Raw genomic sequence first — 23,127 nt, forward strand, 5'->3', positions numbered from 1 at the left:
AGCCCTACCAGATTCAGATTAGGAACCAAGATCATAGGGTCATTTGTTAGGGCACTTTCTCAAGAATTTAGTCAGTATGATGTTTCTAGAAAGCAGGATGGAGAAGGCAGATCTAAATTTTTCAGTGTAAGGTATGGGAGTTTCAGTAATGCCTTCATGCTAGTCATGAAGTTTGGTCCAGTGTTGAGTCTCATGTAGCGGTTAATTCATAACTTATTGCACTGCTGCCATGTCCATTGGAACAATACAGAAACAGAGTTCACAGCAGAAGTTAATTGAGACAAACCCTTGCAAATTAAATTTAGAGAAAGGGCGGTCTACACAATTCCTCTGATACCTGCTATGCAGTGGATGGAGGCAATCTTCAGTCTGCCTGTGGTATTCCACCCCTTCAGTTATGCACACCAGTGTATACATAGAGCTGATTAAAATCATCTGCATGCAGTTTTCTGGCTTCAGCCTCCTTACCAGTGGTTTCATCCATTGTTAGCACGGAGGCTGGGCTCCCTGAGAGTTAAGCACAGTGGTGCGCTTGTTAGGCTCTGGGTTCCTTTGGTGGCCTTTTTCTTCTAGATTACCTCCCACTTTGTTTCCAGCCATGTGTGTGGCACTGGGAGCTGCCTGGAAAAATACTGACTTTTTCAAGCTCTATATAAAGAAAAATAATGAAGGAGTTTTGATACCACCACAGGATCAAAGACAGAATAGGTAGTATATATAATGGTATACATTTGCCTGTAACTGAGTTAGCAGCAAAATATCTTCTCGGGCCTCAGACTAATCAAACCACTTTCTACAGCCAGAATAAAAAACGTGACATGGAAACTTTTCCCTACGACATTGCAGTGCTGTAAGATTGAAAAGGATCGGGCCTATTATTGTCAAAAGGAAGTGAAAACTATCCATGTATAATTTTTTTGTCAACTGGGTCCTTGTCACAAATTTATAAAGAAAAAAAGTCTATGCAGAAACCGAGATGTAAATCACAGGGTTGTACTCTGCTCTAGCATTGTATAAAATCAGTAATGGCAAAAATAAAGTGTCCAGCTTGTCTCAAAGCAATTCAAGATGGCTTTTAACTTGAGGCAGGACAGAAGAGCTGTTTCTGTTTCTGATTCATGATCCATGATCCTGTGTGGCATCTCCCTTCTAATATGTCTGGTAGGAACTGTGCATAAGAGGTGGCATCTCCCTTCTAATATGTCTGGTAGGAACTGTGCATAAGAGGTTTATTAAAAAAAACAACCCTGATATCTTTTTTGTTGAGGAAAAAAATACTGTGATGAGGGAGGAAAGGAGGAGGACTATTAGATTTTTGGAATGAACTGGCCCACCTTTCTATCAGCGTGGCTCTTATTTTTGGTTGGCCCGGTTACAGAAGTTGCATAGATGTGTGGGAGAAGGTCAAGAAATGAATTGATTGCTAGTCTAGGAGGATTCTGATTTTCCCAGTGTGCAATACAGAATTGGGAACAGTCAGGATACCCTCTCTTTCTCTTCCTCCCTTTCCCCCTCTCACATACAATACCGTTGTGGATTGACAGTTTCCAGGGATGTTAATCCAGCCACAGTCAAGTGACTAGTCAAGCAGCTAGAAATGAGTTAATGCTACTTAATAGTTCTGCTTCCTATGTTCTACAGAATCTCAGCTGGGAAAGCAGAAGTGAAACATTTGTCAAGTGAGTTTTGTGCCATTTTACCACAGTTATTAAGTGAATCACTGCATTTGTTAAACTAGTGACAAGGTTGCTAAGTGCATCTGGCTTCCCCATTGACTTTGCTCAGAAGAACACAAAAGCTGATCACATAATCTCAAGACTCTGCAGCTGTGATAAATATGAACCAGTTGCCAAGCATTTTAATTTTGATCCCATGACCATAAAGATACTGCAATGGTTGTAAGTATGAAAAACGGTCATTTCACTTTTTTCCCATGCCGTTGTAACTGTGTAGAGTCACTAAATGAACTGTTGTAAGTCAAGAACTACCTGTATGTTCTAAAAACTATTTAGCTGCTTTTAAGACTAAAGAGGAAATTTGTACTGTAAACTTCAAGGCTGAATGCCTTTCTTAGAGCAACGTGTAAATAGGATAGAAATTGTGTTTAGAACAAACAGTTAATAGTTAATGTTCTCTTGAGATACAATTTTTCTGAAATGATTTTGTTAAATTGAAAGATTACAAGGCTACTGGTAAACCACACTTTAACTTTATTTGGAAGTTTCATCTTAATCATTATAGCCTATTTATCTTGCTGATGCTATTGGAGGAACCAAGCTGAAATTAAATTCTTTTTCGCGGTCCTTAATTAGCCAGCTTTTCAAAATCTTTTTAACTAGTTGTCTTGGAGCCACACATAATTTAGAACAGAGAATACCAAAATGAGAATGCTAAGATATGAATTTCTGTAAAATAACATTCCTCTTTCCAAATAAAGGCTTCTTTCATTGAAAATGGAGGGGAAAAATGGTGAAATGGATGTGGAACAGATACCATCCAAAACCATTTTTTTGCATCTGAAAAAGAAAACTAAAATGGCTCTTTTCCCATTTTCAGTTTTGTGAACTGGCCAAAGAAATGGAGATTGAACATTGAAAATAGTGCCACACTGCCTCCATTTTAGTTCCTAAGGCAAAGTGCCTTCCATCCTTGAGTTTTAGAAAGCTGAAAAATATAAAAATATTTTTGCATTTGGAGGAAAAGAAACTGTAAGATTGTGCAAAAGAGATATCCAGCCATATCTCGATAGGACAGTGCAAGAAATTGGTTCTCAACCTGTGGGTCGGGATCCCTTTGGGGGGTCAACTGACCCTATAACAGGGGTTGCCTAAGACCATTGTAAAATACATATTTTCAAAAAAATATGGAAAACATAAAATAATGTTATGGTTGGGGGGGGGTCACCACAACATGAGGAACTGTATTAAAGGGTCGTGGCATTAGGAAGGTTGAGACCCACTGAGTTAGAGGCATATTTAACACAGGAGAGGAGCATTCTGGGTAAGGTGGCAATGATATATAGTCCTCAACATATAACAATTCATTTGGTGACCATTCAAAGTTACAACAGCACTGAAAAAAGTGACTCCACACTTATGACCATTGTAGCATCCCCATGGTCACATGATCAAAATTCAGATGCTTGTTAACTGACTCATATTTATGATGTTGCAGTGCCCAGAGGTCATGTGATTCATCTTTTGTGACCTTCTGACAAGCAAAGGCAGTCGAGAAACCAGTTTTACCTAACAACCATGTTACTAATTTAACAACTGTGACAAGAAAAGTTGTAAAATAGGGCAAAACACACTTAACAAATATTTCACTTAGTAACAGAAATTCTGTGCTCAATTGTGGTCGTAAGTTGAGGACTACCTGTAGGGTGGCTGCATCAAACCAAAAGGTAGTTAGGGTTTTCTCATTATTTTGTTCAGACTATTGAAATATTTTAGGATTTAAAAAAATCTTTCAACTCTACTTTGATCGTCATCTTTTGTTGTTTCTTCTGCCCCCAAATGATGAGAAACAAACTCTTTAATTTGATTATCATCACTTAATGAGATTTTGTGAGCCATGTCAGTCTAGCTTCCTGAAGATATGAGGCAACGTGTGATAAAAAGCAGAAGTGATTTTCTTGCTCACTTAAAAGAAGGAATTAACTGTCTTATTGCCAATATTGGGTTTCTTGGCCTCTGTGGAAGAATATCAGGAGCTTGACATTTCCTGAAATAATCAAAGGCTGTGTTCTTTTGACTTACTGCCTTGCTGTGTTCCAGAATGTTCTAAGATTTTTTGTTTTGGTCACCATGATGTAAAAAAGATGTTGAGACTCTAGAACACAGGTGTCAACTTGCCACGTCACGTTGACGTTCCATGACATTTTCCCCATTTACGGAGTTGAGGTGAGCATGGACTGCATGTGATGGATCTGGCTTAGGGGCTGCCAGTTTGACACCCTTCCTCTAGAAAGTATGCAGAGAAGAGCAACAAAGATGATCAGGGGACTGGAGACTAAAATATAAAGAACAGTTACTGGCATTGGATATGGCAAGTATAGTGGAAAGAAGAACTAGGGATGATATGCTAGCAGTTTTCCAATATCTCAGAAGTTGCTACAAACAAGAGGAAGTCGAGCTATTCTCCAAGGCAGCTGAGGGTAGAACAAGAAATAATGGGTGGAAACTAATCAAGGAAAAGCAACCTAAAACTAAGAAGAAATTTCCTGACAGTTAGAGCAATTAACCAGTGGAACAACTTGTCTCCAGAAGTTGTGAATTCTCCAACACTGGAAGGTTTTAAGAAGGTATTGGACAACCATTTGTCTGAAATGGTACAAGGTTTCCTGCCTATGCAGGTGGTTGGATTAGAAGATCTCCAAGGTCTCTTCCAACTAAACCTATTCTATTCTATCGTATTAATTTTTATTGATTAATTCATTATTGACACTTCTGTGACATTTTTCTCCAAAGAGCACTGAGTGGATCAAGTGATAAGAATCAAGTGAGAAAACGATATAATGGTGCATCTAGTATCTACTTTCTGAAGCATTGTGCCAGGTTTAAATGACCAATTTAGAAAGGATCACTTTTGCCTAAGTTGATCAGAAACTCTCTCTCATGCAAAGAGTATCCACTTAAATTTAGTGCTTTTCTTTCCCTCACCCCGTGGGGCACAATTGACAGTTTTTCAGTGGGAAATTGTACGCAAGAAGCGATACTCTTAGCAAGATATAAATGAAGTTGTATGACTTTTTCTGGGAACATTTAATTTAAAGAGTACCAGAATTTTTGCTCCTCCTCAAAAGGCATGCCCATTAGAAAGACAGCTTATTATGTGTTGCATTTTTATGTAAGTCACAAAATGACTTTTTCTTTAGCAGGGTCTTGAAAGCCTTTAGTATTTTTACTATATATTTGTAGTGTAGTCACTATTGCCTGGAGGAGAAGGGAAATTACTCCCATAGTTGAATCCATGCCAAAGAGATTTGAAACACAAAGCTGTTGTGTACAATAAAGACACTTTTCTAAGAATATAGAAAAGCAGATTGACTTACAGTCCAATTTTTGTGCACTGTGTCAGGACATTATTTTTTTTAAGCATTTCAAAAGAACTAACAAAACAATAATTTAGCCTTGACTAACCAATTCCAATTTATTTTAGATTATTTTGGCCTGAGCAGGCATTTATGGTTATTTCTAGGAGCAACAGTGCATGGATTTCTACAAGACCCATTTTCTGTTACTATTTTGTGCTGAAATAAATACAAAATTGCAGTAAAATCAAACAAAATTATTAGTTTTAATTTACTCAGCATATTGCAGCTTCCTGGATTATAGTTTGTGTGAATTCTCATATATTTCCTATGCTGGGCACACACATTCTCCATTGCCATTTAGGCTGTAGTGCACAGCTGTTAAGCTTCCAAACATAGATCACCTGATCCTCCATGCATTTTAAAACCATAGGAGTGACCATCGCCAAATCTGGGCAATGCAAATTCCATCATTTAACCATTTCTTAAAAAGTCCTTCCTTTTATTAGTTATTATTAATCTTTTATCCTATCATGTCCTCCCTGGTGAATTTTTGTTCCAAGTTTTCTTATTATCATTTCTTTATGAAGTATTATTTGCTGTTTACCCAATAATTTTATCTTATCTATTCTGTCTTTCTTTTCCTAATATTGTTCTTACTTTACCCAGTCCTTATTCCATAGGATGTCCCCAACTCTATGATTTTCAACACCCAAATATCTTTCTCTTCTTTATCCTATTTGTTCCCATCCCCTTTCTTGCTTTATTTACTTTGAGATGATTTAGAAAGGAAGTTATTGATAATTAGCTTTGCATTATATGAAATCGGAATAAATCCTTGTTATTATTTCTAAAAGTATATAAAGTAATATGCAACTAAGCTTGTGAAAAGTCTGTGAAATTTGTGGCCTCTGATCTAAATCTTTTAAACACTTCTTAACACAACTAAAATTTAATTATTATAATCTGATATATTCCTTTACTTTAGAATCTAGAATATTATGTTATGGAAAGTTACTAGAAACATTGCTGGGTTTAATGGCTGTGAAAGAACATATACACAAACAGACACACAGATAACACATACGCACAGAGGTTTCCAGCATGAACAACAATTTCATGTCCTGAAAAATATATCTATATCTATATCTATCTATCAATATCGATATAGATATATATTAGATGTTTTGTCAAGGCACTTGGTATGCCCCAAATATGGGAGGGAGCATACTGCTTCCCTTTTGCCTTTCAGCTCCACCCTAGGAGCCTTTCAGGCCAAAACCATTTTTGTATTGAATTTTTTACTTTCAGCCTGTAAGGCTCCTAGGGTACAGCCTACTAGGTGCCTTGACAAAACATCTAATCGTTCCCATGGCTCAGCTGATAAGGGAGGAGATCTTGTGGCTTAGAGGTATATATTCATATTACTGTACAGTAAGGCTTATACTGTGCCTAACAACTTTCAATAGTTCCGTTCTCTCACAAGCACCCAGGGAGAAACACTCAATCACAAAAGATCATGGTTGATTTAAATTCTTTGTCGCTTGCCTCGGCAGCTTTAAGCGATATAGGCTCCCAGACTACCCTGGATTGGTCTGAAACCTATTCTAAGTCTTAGTCTACGAAAATATACACAGAGAAACCAACTTCAATTTTAGTTTGCATTTTCAAAAATTGTAACTGCATAACAATAAGTAGTTGGGATTTAATTGACCTTCCTTTTTCAAGCATCATAAGGATAAGATATTTATGCATGCTTTTAACTAGTGAACCAGTGGTTGAAGTTTATCTTTTTAGTTTGCTTTTGGCTTAGTGTAATATATAAAAACAGAGGGACATAGTTTGTTCAAGGTTTTCTAATTTCTTTTTTGTTGGGCTTTGTGCCATTTTGAATTTGAACAATAGCAATAATAGTTGTAGGAATTCAACAGATAAATTTAACTAGTTTGCAAGACTGTTGTTTTTGACTTGCTCAGCATGATATGGAAATTATCTGGTCTGACAATTAAAGGATACTTTGTGGACATAGATAAACCAAATGAACTAAAGTCAAAAGACTGCTTTTAACTCCTGACACACACAAACCCACAAAGCTCTTGAACTAATTGCTTTAGCTGTGCCAACCATTTATTTATGCGTGGTAGTTCTTGGTTTCAAAATTATTGAATTATCTCCTTCATCCATCTTTGTTTGTTGGTTGAAAACCAGGCAGACTTAATGAAGTCAGCTGTTTTTGGAGAAAGTGGAATGCATTTGTCAAAAACTTTCTTGAAAACTGCCTGTCAGATGCAGTTGTACCAATATGGCTTCTCCACGTATTTTATAAGGTAGAAATTGCAAATATCTAGATTATTTTAGGAAATCACATCTTACCATTACAGGACCTCCAGTCCACTTATTAAAAAGTAAATATTTTTGAATTTATAGAGGATAAAATTATGTTGATTTCAAAGATTCACATTTAGGTAGGAGATATTGTGCCTTTGTAAAAAAGAGTCAGTCCTTCCCTGTCTTAGATATTGAAACTAGTTTGTCAAAATTTTCTTCTAGGTTTCAGTTCCAAACAATAATTGCCTTTAATGATGATTAGTACTGTAAACTGTTGCTTTGAAACTTTTCTTAATTTCTTCACAGTCTGAAGCTACATTTATCTCTCAATGTCTTTATCCTTACAGCTTGCTGTGCCTCACAGTGATGAATGGACTCGCTTTGCACGCACTTTGGTAGAGATCAGGGCCAACAGAGCTGACAGTGAAGAAGGCAACATGGAAATAGCTGCTTAGAAGAAAGCCTAGTCCTTCCCTCTTATCTGTTGATGAAACCTTCATTGAGCATTAGTTCAGTACACTGTTGATAGCAGTGTTCCTGCCAGCATTACTCATCAGGCTCTTTCCTACTAATCATGCTGAGCTTAGTAGCCTGGAAGTATTATTTCATCTCATATTTCTTCTAGTTATAAATAAGAAAAAAAATGCAAGGGAATTATGTTGCTGCCTAGTTGATTACTTTAGTAATTGCAATAAACAACCCCTAGGTAAACTTGGGTTCATAACCTTTTATTTGGCCCAGTCCGGGTAAATCTATATGAATTCAGATATGATTGGATGCAGATGTGATGTGCTTTGTGACCTAGGACTGGGCCAAAGTTTTTAGATGTGGTGTTTCACATGGTGACTTACATAATAAATGGATGTACTATATAAATATTGCGAATTATTATCTATTCCAGTCTGCGCATGGAACATACTTATTTGAAAGCAGTAAAGCATGTGTATAAAGAACATTCATTGTCTTCCCATGCATGTTGGAATCATCTTTAATTCCAAATAACAATTACAGGAAGTCACTTTGTAATAAAATGGTAGCTGTAATAGGTTGACCAAATCAAACTTAAAAACCTATCATTTCCTGGAAGTTTAATATTTCATGTTGGTCACTGATACTTGTTAACATATCAGTAGTAACCATCTGAATTGGACTGCAATTGCTGTTACTACTAAATCAATGTTGAAAGGTGTGCTGTAGCCATGTGTTACTCTTTTTGTATTAAACCTATCTCTTAACAGTAAATGAGAGTATTTGAATAAAGAGGCTTATATAGTTGTAACATGACTTCCTCTTTTTTTGCTTTTCTTAAGAAAATAAATCAAATTTATTCTTATGTATTAAAGTGCTTCCAATCTCCTTCTAATGTCATCCTTAGGAAACAACCTGCATGGAAATTAAATTCTTTTCCATACCAGGATTTATTTATTTTTTGTAATAAGGCTTGGTGATTAGATATACTTCAATCCAGTTCCACCATAAATACCATGTTGGCTCAAGATAATTTGCTGCATGAAGAGAACTCTTCCAATCCCAAGTACATTTCACCCACAGAAACCAATTACTTCAAACTAATGTGGTAGAGAATGGGATGTGGTGGCTCAGTGGCTGAGATGCTGAGCTTGTCAATCAGAAGGTTGGCAGTTCACTGGTTCGAATATCTAGCACTGCATAATGAAATAAGCTCCTGTTACTTGTATCAGCTTCTGCCAACCCAGCAGTTCAAAAGCATGTAAAAATGCAAGTAGAAAAATAAGAATAACCTTTGGCGGGAAGGTATCAGTTTTCTGTCGCCTTCGGTGTCTAGTCATACCAGCCACATGAACACAGAGACATCTTTGGACAATGTTGGCTCTTCAGCTTTGAAACAGAGATGAATACCTCCCCCTAGAGCAGAGTTTCTCAACCTCAGCCACTTGAACATGTGTGGACTTCAATACCCAGAATTCCCCATCCAGCAATGCTCACTGGAGAATTCTGGGAGTTGAAGTCCGCACATCTTCAAGTGGCTGAGGTTGAGAAACACTGCTCTAGAGTCAGGAATGACTAGCACATATGTGCGAGGGGAACCTTTACCTTAATGTGGTAGAATTCTTTTGTTCATATAAGTTAAAGCACAGTACCTGGCCTATCTTCCAACATGAGGAAACAAAACTATCTTTGGTTACTTGTAAGCCATCCAGCACATGCCATTTTAGCTGAATAATTGCTTAACAGCTGAGCCATCTCAGAAAAACCAAGCCTTACGCTTCCAAGATTGTCTTGGTGTTTGTAATCATGTACAGAGTATTTGAGTGAACTACACTTGCCTCCTGCTTCAGAGTTTGGCCATAACGTGAACCCACTGTGTGTCTCATTCTAAAACTGATGTTTTAACCTTGAGCCATGTATTCTGAATCAAGATGTCATCCCTGATCTACTTGGATTGGTATGCAGGAAATAGGTTTTCTGTTCAGACCGTTATCTGACACATGGATATGGAAGGCCATTCATGGATTTTCATGTAGAAGGCACGTTCAGTCAATGGAAAGAATGCTTGCTCCAAAATTTAAACTTTAGCTCAGAACAGAATTTAGCAAGTCTTCTGTTGTTGTCAAAATTTTAAAACTAAATTGCAGCATCATAACACTTTAGGTTATAATTTGTGAATATTTTGAGTTTACAGATGGTTTTATTGAAAGCTTAACAAATTAAGAAGCACTGTGTGTCTCTGCCTATTGGTAGATCCATTTTATACTGATGCTCTAGAAAGGTAGAAAGAGGCTCCCAGATTTTTCAATAGCAAATAAGAGCTCAACATCCAATAGTTTTTCTTCATTTTGGTTCTCAATAGATGTGGGCCATGAAGAATTGTATCTTTATATAATAGAACCCGACAACCTGTTTTAGATATTTTTGTTTCAAGAAAAGACAAATTGTGCTCTGAAAAATCAATATGCTGTTAAATTTCAATGGTATAATTCTAAGGATGTGGGGCTGTAAAAAGTAGCCCTTGGGGCACATATTTTCCCATCCTATGGAGTTTAAGTTCGTCATCTCACCTGCAGACAAAATGTAACAGCACCATTATGCATGTTTGAAGGTGCAAAGAAAGCACTTGTGACATATTCCAAGAATCATAGATGGAAAATTAAAAATGAGACATCTGAATGTGTCCAACATTTTCACTTTGAATCTATTAGAAATATTTTTTTAAATTATAACAGTTTGGGCACCTTTGTGCTGCATAACCACATAATTTAAAAGTTATACATATCCACTGAAGAGGTGGAACAACCTATACACATAAATAGTTACTAAGCTAGAATTATAAACAAAAGTTTTATTTCTGTACACATGTCTACAGATGTTTATGTGCCCACCTTCCCAGTGTTGGGAGATTCTTGATTATTTTTACTCATCCAGAATATGTGTGTATTACTTCTGGATTGGAAACTACACTCCAAAAAATAGTGACAAAATCAGGACTTAACTTTTAATTTTATAGGTTTAGAAATAGAAATATTCAAATCTGTTGTCATGGTACAATGCAATGTTATATAACTTTCTGCTCTGGGATTTCTTTTCCAAATCCCACCTACTTATGTATGAAAATATGACCATGGACGCTTTAAGCAGTGGTGGGATTCAAATAATTTAACAACCAGTTCTCTACCCTAATGATTTCTTCCTACAACCAAACTGCTCAGAAAGTTAACAACTGGTTCTCCCGAAGTGGTGCAAACTGGCTGAATCCCACCACTGGCTTTAAGCACACCATTCCATGCACAGAGATCTGAGTGAATAATTTTCAAAGTAAATGAATAGGCAAAATATTAGTTCTGGAAATTATCAAAAATATTTTAATTAAAAAAAATTAGTAAGAACTTCCACACAAGTATTTTCTACTTACAGCGCAGTAATTAAGGCAAACACCATTAATACAGTGCTTGAATTCTTTTATTGCATTTATTTAAACAAGCAGCAGTTATTCCTAAGTGCATTACATAAAAAATATTCCAAATATCAGTAGGGACAAATTCCAGACCTGTTGGGTGCAGCCTCCATTCACATCAATGTAGCAAAGCATGGAAAATGATTGAGAGCATACAACACTTTGTTGGTAGCTCTCGCCTGGGTTGTGAAATGTCATTGCGGTGAATAACGGGGCTACGTTCTTCCACAGAGTGCATAGATTATGGAAATCTACATTTCTTTCCCAGGTTTATGCAGTCATAATTCTGTTAGCAGGAATGTAAATTGCTTAACATTTGTTGACATGGTTTAAATTACAAAACGCCCATAAAAGCTCAGTAACAGTCTTCTTCAACCCTGGCAACTTTAAGACTTCAACTCCTTACTGACTGGGGGATTCTGGGAGTTGAAATCCACTCATCTTAAAGCTGCCAAGTTTAAGAAACACTGCGCTATAATATAATTTAGAAATGCAGTGTATGTAAATTACATTTTCAAAATTAGGTACAGCTCATTCTGTTACATTTTGAATCCTATTGCACATAGAGTATGTAACCAATTCATAATCTGATTTTAAAAAAATTCATATAGCATCATCATCTCTGTTGCATATAAGAAAACCCTAGATACATACATAAGTATACATGTGTGTATACTATATATACACACATATACACCATATGTAAATGTATATAAGAATATATCCAACAGAGTCATGCAGTTTGTTTTGGAAGCAAATACTGTATTTTTCGGAGTATAAGATGCACCCTTTCCCCCCTAAAAGCGTGGAATTGTCACAGAATTCAGCCATTTTTGGCCTACCGAAGCCCCGCCCCATCATCCATTTTTGTGAAAACTGGGAAAAAGTCGGGGATGTTTTTGCCTTCCCCCAGCCTGCAGAAACACTCTGCAGGCTTCAGCAGGGCTGGGGGAAGGGAAAAATGCCCCCATTTTGGTGAAGGTGTTTTTGCCTTACCCCAGCCCTGCTGAAGCCTGCAGAGTGTTCCTGGGGACCGGAGAGGACAAAAAGTTTTTTTTCTTACTTACCTTCAAAATCTTGGGAGTGTCTTATACACTGGTGCGTCTTATAGTCTGAAAAATACGGTATTTGCCTTGGAATATCTGAATGCATGAATCTAGGTATATTTTCAGGAACTGCCTGCACAGGGCAACTGCCTGATCCCAGAAAAACCAATAGCTTTATTAAGCCATTGCAGATGGATTACATTCACATATTTGTAAAGTGTATTTTTGCCTTTAAATCTGAAATGCTGCTGAGCTCTAATACCTATTTATGCAGTCATGATGGCAGAACATCTTCATCTGATGCCAAAGGCCATATTCTACCATCCCAACATTCCCTGTTTGCCCACCAATAAGAAAAATAATTATGAATATGTTTTCAAAATCAGCCCAAGTACATTCACAATTCCAAGTATAAGTAATTGGGGGAGGGGGATACATTCATGGGTCCAAATTAACAACTATTTTAGCAGAAACATCACAGTGATTTGACATGGGAAGCACAAATGTACACCTAAAGTGGGAAAGGAAAAGAAATTTCTAGATAAGGCTTCGCTCAGACAGAAAAACTAAAGGATTGAAGTATAAAGATTGATCAGACACATGGTTCTTTTGCCATTACTTATAAGTATGTTGTGGCTTATAATGCCGTTCTAGAGGTAGGAGACATTGCTGTAAACTGAGGTAAGTAAAGTCCAAATTTATTTTCAATTCCTGCAAATGTGGCAACAGCCAGTTTATAACCCCCAACATGGTCAGGGTTAGGTGCAGGAAGGGTGATTCTAGATTTAAGCACTGGTTCAGATCCTGCTGGTTTTCTGCAAGAAAAAAAATATTAATGCAACCTTTAACTAAAATATCTTTGAAAACAAGTTATTTCTATAACCCAAGCCCATTTTTCACTTTCCTCTTACTAGGGATCCCTAACCCCATATTACAGAGTAATCTGAATATTCACTTTGGACTCTGAAAGTATGCTTTTGCTCTTTGATACCACATTCATTATCTGGCTCTCTCTGACTAGAACAAATTAGTTAATGTAAGGTACTTACACTCCTCCAAAATCAACGTAAAACCATCGCTGCAGTAGCTCATATGTCACTAGGGTTACTCCAAATTGAGGGGATGAACGAAACACACGAGCTGAAAATAAAATGAAAAACAGCCATATTAACATTTAGGCTTTTAGAAACACTCCCTTCCCTTATTAAATCCACTCAATTGTTACCTGCAGCTCCTTTCCAAAAAGCCCTTGGACCTTCCTCTCGTAAGATCTTTCCAAAGCAATCAATGACACCACTGTAAGTTGTTTGTCCTGCCCGGGCTGCTACCTGTAACCTTGTCTTTATCACATCTGCAGGGGTCACTAAAGATGCAGCTGGCATTCCTGAAGAAAACAAGGGAAGAGAAACCATTTTCAAACGAGTCACTTGCATTCTCAGTTGGATGCAATTTCATATGATTTACCTAAGCATTTTGACAAGCAAAATCCACATTTTAATAAAGCTTTTATTTTAAAAGGAAGCTATCTATTAAATTCCCAGTAGAAATAACAAGACAGAAAAATATACTCTAAATCAGTGGTAGTCAACCTGGTCCCTACTGCCCACTAGTGGGCGTTCCAGCTTTCATGGTGGGCTTGCTGTATCTCTGCTTTATAAATTTTCTAAAGTAAAGTTACTTCCCTACTTTATAAATCACCATTGCTGTGGAACCGGTGGGCGGTTAGAAAATTTTACTACTAACAGAGATACAAAAGTGGGCGGTAGGTATAAAAAGGTTGACTACCCCTGCTCTAAATCGTCAGCAAGACTGAGTCCAAATAAGTAAGATCTTGCATTACTTCTAAAGATTCCTAACATGCAAGTAATCTTTAAATGTTAAAAAACTTAATACAATGTTGAATTATATACCATACGTTTGAAATCTCATTATGAGAAGTTGTGGTTGTAACAAACACAGAATGGCAGAGAAAATAATCATTTGAGAAATTGAAAAATGAAATTCCAGATATCTAGGAATGATTGTCAAATTTGTGAAAACTGTTTTGGAAAAGGCAATATTTTGTACTAATCAAAAGATGCACCAATATGAGTTGTTATGTCAGAGATTATGTGATATCTTACCACAACGTTTTATATTGTTAATATCACAGTAAATGTATTAATAAACCAGTAACTATTGATAAGCATTAAATCTAAACTACATTTTCTTTATTTTTTCTGTCATAGTTTGCACTATTTTTTTTTTAGATTACAAATTGTTTTGTTACCACTCCCCCCATGCGTAACATTTGGGAAAAGTCCTCCAGGAAAGATAATTGTAATCAGTTATCAAAAACTATTTTACCAAACTATTTAAAAGCCACTGATAAAAAGAAAACTGGGCAGTCCTTCCTAAGAAAGTGGGTTGATGAGTAAAGAAAGCACTTTGAAATGCACCTGGATCTCAAGAGTGCTCTTGCATGGTTAGAAAAATTGGTTCAGCCAATTCTTGTGGATGGGAAATTTTGCTTGGTTTTGAATATGAAACAAAATATTCAGATGTCACATTTCTCTTCCATTTGACATTAGAAAAAATTCAGGAAAATTTTTTGCTTCTTTTCTCCCTTTCCATCTAAATATGATCATAATTAATATTTTTTAAATCTTTTTGTTTGCCTCAAGAAAAAATATTTGTGAAGTGAAGAAAAAAGAAAGAAGTAAATTGACATTTCTTTGTCCTGCACATTGAACTCATCCAATGTATTGAGGTAATATCATATTTGGCTGTATTTTCAATTAATGAGTCAGAAATGAAGCATATTTAAACTAGCAAGTTTAAACTTTAAATAGTTTTGTTTAAAATTGGACTCTTCTGTGATTTCTGTTGTCTAATCATCTGCACAAATTTCTGGAAATCAGTCTTTTGTTCACTTTGCTTCCCAATTTAGGTATGCAGCTTATTAGATGTCTGGATAGAAACAGAATGTTGTACACAGGAACATGTTTCCCAATTCAAAAACTCCCAATTCATTTGTGTTTTGTATTCTTATGTGTATATACACATATATTTTAACATATAACATTTTCTGAATAGTCTTGCTGGATGACTATTGCTGGCCAATGAACAATAGAAAGAAATAAAGATTTAAAACATGTGAAAGCGTGGGTTGATCCCCCAAACCAGTCCCTATGTAGTATGTCAATAGAAGGCAAAAATCACATCACATCTAATAATTTTAGGATGCCAATAAACATTTTTTGAGAATAAATATAATGGAATTTGCCATATTTAGAACTGAATAGGGAGGGAGAATAAAAAATAAAAGATTGTACAGTATTCCGAAAACACTGTCTCTTCTTATTTTATTACTTTTCCATTCTGCAGTGCTTCCAAACCAATGTGGTCAGACAAAGATGCATAAATCTCTTTTGCTTTTTTCCCCTCCTTCTTCTCTCTAAAGCTTAATAATTCTGTAACCGTTTTCATCCAAACCACTATGGTTTGGCTCCAGAACACAATCTCACTTTTTTTTTAGTAGACTGCTTTGAAAGAGATGTAAAAGTGTGTGTTTATCACTAAAATAAGAACTGCTTGTCCATTCTCCAAAACCAAGAGAGAAAGAAGGTGACTTTTTTTTACTGTGACTTTTCACATTTAAAACCAGAGGCACGCTCTTTTATGTGCAAGAGTCATTGCTCTTAAAACTTAAAACTTTTCCACAAGCAGTTATTCTGGCTTACACTTATTAGAAGCTGGATTTTAACAATTTGTTAATACTTGAAAATACAGCAAGACATATGTCTGTTCACAGAAATTGTGCCATCACGTAAATGTGGTTGGAATGAGAGTTACTTGATGTCCACAAATGTTTCTAAGAATTCCCCTTGTAGAAATCAGCAAGTGCAATAAGCTTTGTGATGCCATGGCTAAACAGTTTTTTTTCTGCTGAATTACCAACTAACATCTATTAGTAGGAATTCCACAATTACAAACTAGGAGTTTTCCAACCACATTTACCTGTGATGTTCTTAATTGACTTTAATTCCTTTAAAGTAGACATAACAGAAAACTAAAAGCATACTAAAATACACACATACACCAACACTCCCCTCAAATGAATGTCTTTTTTCACTATTGCTGGAGAATACAAATAAATGTTCAGACTGTATCATCTATCTTAGAACTCCTTTCCACCTATCCAATTTTATATTGAATAACAGAGACAAGTCATTGCTTTAAAGAGTGGTGGTTTGAATAGAAAGTAACCTGAAATGGAAAAATAGGGAATATATATGGGACAAAATCCACATTATAAAGACAGATAACAATTGATGAGAGACTGTTTCAGTGGTTGGAGTTCAGAGAGGCAGTTATTATGTTTGCAATAATTTAACAAAGAACAAAGAATACTTTAAAAATGCTAAGAAATTACGTAAAGTCTTGAGTTTCATATATAGAATGCATCGCTCAAAATCTTTTTATTTTATGACACAATTAACACAACTTTAAACCCATTGTATTTTGACTAAATATATGCATTTTAAAAATAAAGTGTTTAAAAACTGACTTGGAAGGTATATGAACCATGTGCCTTTTCTTTATTGTAAAATTAATTATTGGATATCGAGAAGGACAAACCAAAGATACATGTAAATTAGTACATGCTCTTAACCATTAATTATTACATTAATAGCATATCTCAAACAGCTTCTTAAAGGTGACAGATTGATATCTAGAAACCTGTCTTCAAATCCCAATCTGATCATGAAGTTCAATAGGTGACCATTTCATCGACTATCTTCACTGATGTTCTCACTGATGTGAGAATATTTGAAATGTTGTGGAGATAAGTCCTTGTTAGTGTCTTGCAATTCCAATCCCTGATGATGAATTCACTGCCAAATCTTGGGTAAAAGTAAGCTCTATGATCCTCCTTTTAAGAAACAGCATGAGTCAAGAATTGTAGTGGTATCTTGTATCACTTTAACTGCTAGAGCCAATAACAGATAATCTAGGAATCAGTCGAAAAGCCAATTTGGCTGCATGGAATAATTGATATAACAGATTCTAGAGCAGTGTTTCGCAGCCTTGATAACTTCAAAATGCATGGATTTCAACTCCCAGAATTGAAGCTGGCTGGGGAATTCTAGGATTTGTACTCTACACATCTTCAAGTTGCCAAGATTGACAAATACCTCTCGAGATTCTGTGTATAAAAACTTGCCAATTAAAAAATAACAGAGACAATGTAGTATTCCAACTATTCAGTATATTTTGTTAGAGCTCAAAGTTGAAATATACAGGAGTTAATACCTGCCATTTCAGAGATGAGAAAACAAAAATGCTTCTATTGATTTTTTTTTTTCCATTTAGAAGACAGAATGCAAAAAGTTCAGGAAAACATGTTTTTGAGGACAGTGGGCAACACGATGCCAAAAAAACAACTGATTTCTGATGACTCTATGATTTTCCTTAGCAGAATCACAGCAGGACAGTGAAGAAGTATTTACTGTTTTCCTTTCAGTCCATGCAAAAAAGGCATGGTTTCTCCATAGTCATTACATTTCTATTATTTATCATAATAACAGGAGTTTTTTTCCTTTCTGAACCCATTGGAAAGACCGTTGGCTTACCTGAACGGTCGTTCTCGAGGCACTGCGAGGAGAGTCCAAGCGTGGGTTAACACAGCCTATCTGCCCTTGGACTGAGTGATGTTTTTCTCTTGACCACGCCTCCCTTTGCCTCACCATGCTCAGTTTAAAAACGAAGGAAGAGAGTCCTGTAAGTAATCGTCACATCATGTAAGAAAAACACCCCGGGCAGGATTGGACTCTCCTCGCAGTGTCCTGAGAACGACCGTTCAGGTAAGCCAATGGTCTTTCTCTAGTGCACTGCTTGGAGAGTCCAAGTGTGGGACATGCCCAAGCTATTGAGTCCCTGGGTGGGGAAGGACCGGAGCCTCCGGAATTTCAGCTACGCTTTGTAAAACCCTTCTCCCAAAGGAAGCTTCGGCTGAGGCAAAGGTGTCAATTTTATAGTTTTTATTGAAGGCTGTGGGGGAAGCCCACGTGGCCGCCCTGCAAATGTCTAGAATAGATACCTGGATTACCCAGGCTGCTGATGCCACAGCGCTTCTAGTAGAGTGTGCAGTGACCTGGCACTGGGCCGTCTTGCCCTGGTGCTCATATGCCAGTTTGATGCAAGCGCGCAGCCAACGACCCACTGTGTGCGATGAGACCTTGCGGCCCAGGGACGCAGGAAGGAAGGAGATGAAAAATGCCTCCGAATGGCGGAATTCCTTGGTCCTCTTGACATAAGTACGCACGGCACGCCTTACATCCAACTTATGTCATTCACGCTCTCTAGGGTGAGAAGGATCAGGACAAAAGTTAGGTAATATAATCTCTTGAGTCCTGTGAAACAGAGTTAATTTTCGGGGTAAAGGAAGGATAGTGTCTCAGAATGACCCTGTCGGGGTGAACCACGCACAAATCCTCCCTGACAGAAAGAGCTGCCAGCTCGGATACTCTGCATGCAGACGTGATAGCCACCAAAAAGGCAGTCTTGATGGTTAGGTGGCGTAGACTGGCCTTGCGCAGAGGCCCAAAAGGAGGTTTTGTCAGAGCCTTCAACACAAATGGCAGGTCCCAGGACAGGTACCGGTGAACTGTTGGTGGACTGATATTTGCTGCGCCCTTGAGGAAACTCCTAATCTGAGGGTGTTGACTCAGAGAACGAGAAGATCCCCCGTCGAGGATGGTAGACAGTGCTGCAACCTGACGTCTAGGTGTACTGGTTGCCAGACCCTTATCTAGACCCTCTTGCAGAAAGTCCAGGGTCTGAGGTATCGAAGCAGAAAAGTCCACAATACCTCTAGCCTTGCACCACGCTGAGAAGGCAGCCCAGGTAGCATCATAGATTCTGGTAGTAGATGGCCTCCTGGACGCCTGTATCGTTCGTATGACCTTGTCAGAGATGTTCTGTTTCCTCAGGAGTTCCCCCTCAAGTGCCAGATGGATGACTGATGGCCCCTTGGCTGAGGGAAACTTGGTCCTGAGGAATTCGCCACGGTCTCTGAACGGAGAGACTGACAAGGTCTGCGTACCAGGGCCTCCTGGGCCAGAAGGGAGCCACCAGGAGAAGGTCTGCTCGTTCGGTCAGGAGTTTGGGCACCACCTGAGGGATAAGAGGCAGGGGAGGGAATGCATATAATAGTCCCTGGGGCCACTCGGACCTCAGTGTTTTCGTTCCCTCTGCCAGCAGCTGAAGAAACGTGGGAGATGTGTGTTGGAATGTGTAGCAAACAGGTCTACTTGCGGTTTGCCGAATCTCCTCACAATCTGCTGGAACAGGTCCGGGTGCAGGCGCCACTCCGAGTGGTCTATGCGTTGGCAGCTCAGCCAGTCTGCCTCCCAGTTGTTGGTGCCGGAGATATGATCTGCACTGATAAAAGCCAGATACGCTCTGCCCACCTGCCCAGAGCCTCTGCCTCGAGCATGAGAGCCTTTGAGTGAGTGTCCCCCTGCCTGTTTATATGGGCTTTTGTCACCACATTGTCTGTCATTAACAGTACTTGAGACCCTTTTATGAGTCTGGCAAATCATCGTAGAGCGAGTCGGGCTGCTCTCAGTTCCTGCCAGTGGATGCCAGGTGACCCTGACAATGGGCGCCCCACCCCTGAAGGCAGGCGTCTGTGGTGACAACGACGCTTTCTGGTTCCTTGAATAGGCAGCCTTTCTTGATTGCTTTGGACCTGCACCAAGCCAGAGACCGGATCACCCTCCGCGGAAGTCGAACGCGCCTGTGGGAATTACTGATCTTCGCCCTCTGCATCGGCAGGAGAAATTACTGCAGCTCCCTGGCGTGAAGCCGAGCCCAGGGGACCACTTTTAAGCAGGATAACATGATCCCCAAGAGCTGAGACAGCTGGACGATTGGTACCGACCTGGAAAGCCTGCAGTGCTTCACTTTGCATCTTGGGCAGAAACCGTTTCTTTAAATAGGCCATGTTTGTCATCTTTGGATGTAGAAGTCTGTATAGTAGGGCCTAGTTCCGTAGCCAGCCTTGTGCAGGACCGATTTAAATAATGACGGCTTGAAAAGGCCAGTGAAGGCTGGCTTGTCAGGGGGGAGGTCTTTGTCTTCAGACAGCACGAATCCCTCAGCCCCTTCCTGCTCAGAACTGGAAGAATCAGAGGTAGAGGAAGAAGATAAAGCAGATGTAGAGGCCGTCTCCTTAGAAGTGAAGGTCTTGGCCTGTTGTTTCTTTTTGGGGGCCTTAGTTTTACAGGAACCTCTGTGCTTGATCCCCTCCGCGATCCCTTGGGAAATGGCCAAAGTGATCACCTCCCTTTACGAGGTAGAGCTGAGGAATTCATCCAATTTCTCGCGGATAAAGTTGCTCGGCTTCGGACAGACCAATTGCGCAGAGCCAGCCGACGTACGGGGGGTGGGTGGGGTCGAGCGACATCTTTGGATTGATTTTCAACTTGTTACTCCTGAGGAAGTGGACAAGGCCATGGGAGCGGTGAGTGCCTCCACGTGTGCACTGGACCCGTGCCCCTCCTGGCTGGTCGTGAACAGCAGGGAGGTGACACAGGACTGGATCCAGGCGATAGTTAACGCCTCCCTTCGGGAGGGCTTCTTTCCCCCTCTATTAAAGATAGCGGTGGTGAGACCACTCCTGAAGAAGCCTTCTCTAGATCCAGCCATTTTAAATAACTATCGTCCAGTCTCCAACCTCCCCTTTGTTGGGAAGGCTGTTGAGAAAGTGGTGGCCTCTCAGCTCTGGCGGTCCTTGGATGAAACCGATTATCTAGATCCCTTTCAGTCTGGATTCAGGCCTAGCTACAGCACGGAAACTGCTTTGGTCACACTGACCGATGATCTCTGGAGAGCCAGGGATGGGGGTCATGCCTCCATCCTAGTGCTTCTTGACCTCTCAGCGGCCTTCGATACCATCGACCATGGTATTCTTCTGTGGCGGTTACGAGAGGTGGGGGTGGGAGGCACCGTTCTTCGGTGGTTCTCCTCCTAGTCGGTGTTGGTTGGAGGGCAGAGGTCGACCCATAGGCCCCTGAAATATGGGGTGCTGCAGGGTTAGGTCCTGTCCCCCCTCCTGTTTAATATCTACATGAAGCTGTTGGGTGAGATCATTCGGCGGCACGGGATAAAATATCACCAGTATGCGGATGATACACAGTTGTATCTGTCCGCCCCGTGCCAACTCTGAAGCGGTTGACGTGATGTGTCAGTGCCTGGAAGCTGTTAGGGTCTGGATGGAGGTAAACAAGCTTGCACTCAATCCTGACAAGACCGAGTGGCTTGTGTGTTTCCCTCCCAATAATTGGCTAGGTATTCCATCTCTCAGCTGGTGGGTGAAATTCTATGCCCCTCAGACAGGGTTCGCAATTTGGGAGTCCTCCTGGATCCACAGCTGACTTTAGAACATCATCTGTTGGCTGTGACCAGAGGGGCATTTGCCCAGGTTCGCCTGGTGCACCAATTGCGTCCCTACCTGAATCGGGAGGCTCTCGCAACAGTCACTCACTCCCTTGTGACCTCAAGACTGGACTACTGCAATGCGCTCTACATGGGGCAGCTCCTGAAGAGCATTCGGAGACTTCAGCTTGTCCAGAATGCAGCCGCGCGAGCGATTGTGGGTGCACCTCGGTACACCCACGTTACACCTATCCTCCACGAGCTGCACTGGCTGCCTATTGGCACGCTTCAAGGTGCTAGTCGTCACTTATAAAGCCCTCCATGGTATTGGACCTGGGTACTTGAGAGACCGCCTGCTGCCAATTACCTCCCAAAGACCCATCAGATCCCACAGATTAGGCCTCCTCCGGATTCCATCTACCGTCCAATGCCGATTGGCGACCACCCAGAGGAGGGCCTTCTCTGTGGCTGCTCCGGCCCTTTGGAACGAACTCCCCGCGGAGATCCGGACCCTCACCTCCCTTCAGGCTTTCCGTAAAGCCGTTAAAACCTGGCTGTTCTGGCAGGCCTGGGATTGATGAGTTCCCTTCCCCGCTCGAATTGTGTGACTGTTGATTGTTTTTAAATTTTCTCTGTATCCTGTTTGTTGTTTTTGCCTTGTCTGTATTACCCCCCTCCCCTGGGTTTGTTAGCCGCCCTGAGTCCCTCCGGGAATAGGGCGGCATATAAATGAAATAAACCTATAATCTATAACCTAACCTAATCCTCATTTAAGCCGAAAGGGCTCGAGTTTTGCCCTTTCTTGGGCAACGTTTGCTAGACCTGGGGTGGCCAGCTCTGCCTGAGCTAGAATCTCACACAGGGTGTCCTGAAGGGAGTCTTGTTCCTCCCTGATGGAAGAACTCGGGGAATCAGGGTAACCCCAGGAAGCCTCCGCTGAGGGATCCCTGGATCCATACTCCTCCCCAGAAAGGAATTCGCTGCCTCCTGGAGATTGGGCCTCCCGAACAGAGGGGGAAAGATCCCTGCTGCACCTCCCTGGTTTCTACTGTGGCCCCTGCAGTCCCTGGGGAAGATCTGCCACTAGGACCCTTGTGCCCTTTGCCTTTCTTAGCTATGGGATCCAGCTTGCTACACTTGCTGGAGGGCCCTGCTTGCTCTTCCAAGGCCTCCCTGCATTCCTCAGCCATGCTCAGAGCATCCCACGGGGCCTGGAAGCTAGCTGCTGCTGGAATGGGCACATGCATTGGCCAGCTGGCTCAAAGACGCCTTTGCAGACTCTTCAGGAGGGAAGGGCCGCCTGCTGGACGGGGTCCTTCCTCCCACTGTCCTCGGAGCCTCGAGACTTAGCTTCGGAGGGAAAGGCC

At 40.0% G+C, this 23,127-nt stretch overlaps 2 protein-coding genes across 9 annotated transcripts in view; one reads left to right on the forward strand and one right to left on the reverse strand.

Moving 5' to 3' along the window:
* Positions 1-8,639, forward strand: part of DYNC1I1 (dynein cytoplasmic 1 intermediate chain 1) — a 188,618-nt gene extending 179,979 nt beyond the window's left edge. For all 6 annotated transcript variants that reach the window (XM_087712713.1, XM_087712711.1, XM_087712716.1 and 3 more), the window contains exon 17: positions 7,708-8,639. In XM_087712713.1, the coding sequence (XP_087568839.1) occupies positions 7,708-7,815 (108 nt within the window). In that variant the 3' untranslated portion in view covers positions 7,816-8,639. The remainder of the gene's footprint in view (positions 1-7,707) is intronic.
* A 2,639-nt stretch (positions 8,640-11,278) lies between these two features.
* The window catches only part of SLC25A13 (solute carrier family 25 member 13), a 162,250-nt gene continuing 150,401 nt past the window's right edge, over positions 11,279-23,127 (reverse strand). For all 3 annotated transcript variants that reach the window (XM_014051794.2, XM_014051795.2, XM_014051796.2), the window contains 3 exons: positions 13,563-13,721; positions 13,387-13,477; positions 11,279-13,152 (listed from right to left, as the gene is read on the reverse strand). In XM_014051794.2, the coding sequence (XP_013907269.2) occupies positions 12,975-13,152; positions 13,387-13,477; positions 13,563-13,721 (428 nt within the window). In that variant the 3' untranslated portion in view covers positions 11,279-12,974. The remainder of the gene's footprint in view (positions 13,153-13,386; positions 13,478-13,562; positions 13,722-23,127) is intronic.

The sequence above is a fragment of the Thamnophis sirtalis genome, unplaced genomic scaffold (assembly GCF_051295495.1).
Source record: "Thamnophis sirtalis isolate CommonGarterSnake01/CBP01778 unplaced genomic scaffold, rThaSir2_p1.2 scaffold_4, whole genome shotgun sequence".
Lineage (NCBI taxonomy): Eukaryota > Metazoa > Chordata > Lepidosauria > Squamata > Natricidae > Thamnophis > Thamnophis sirtalis.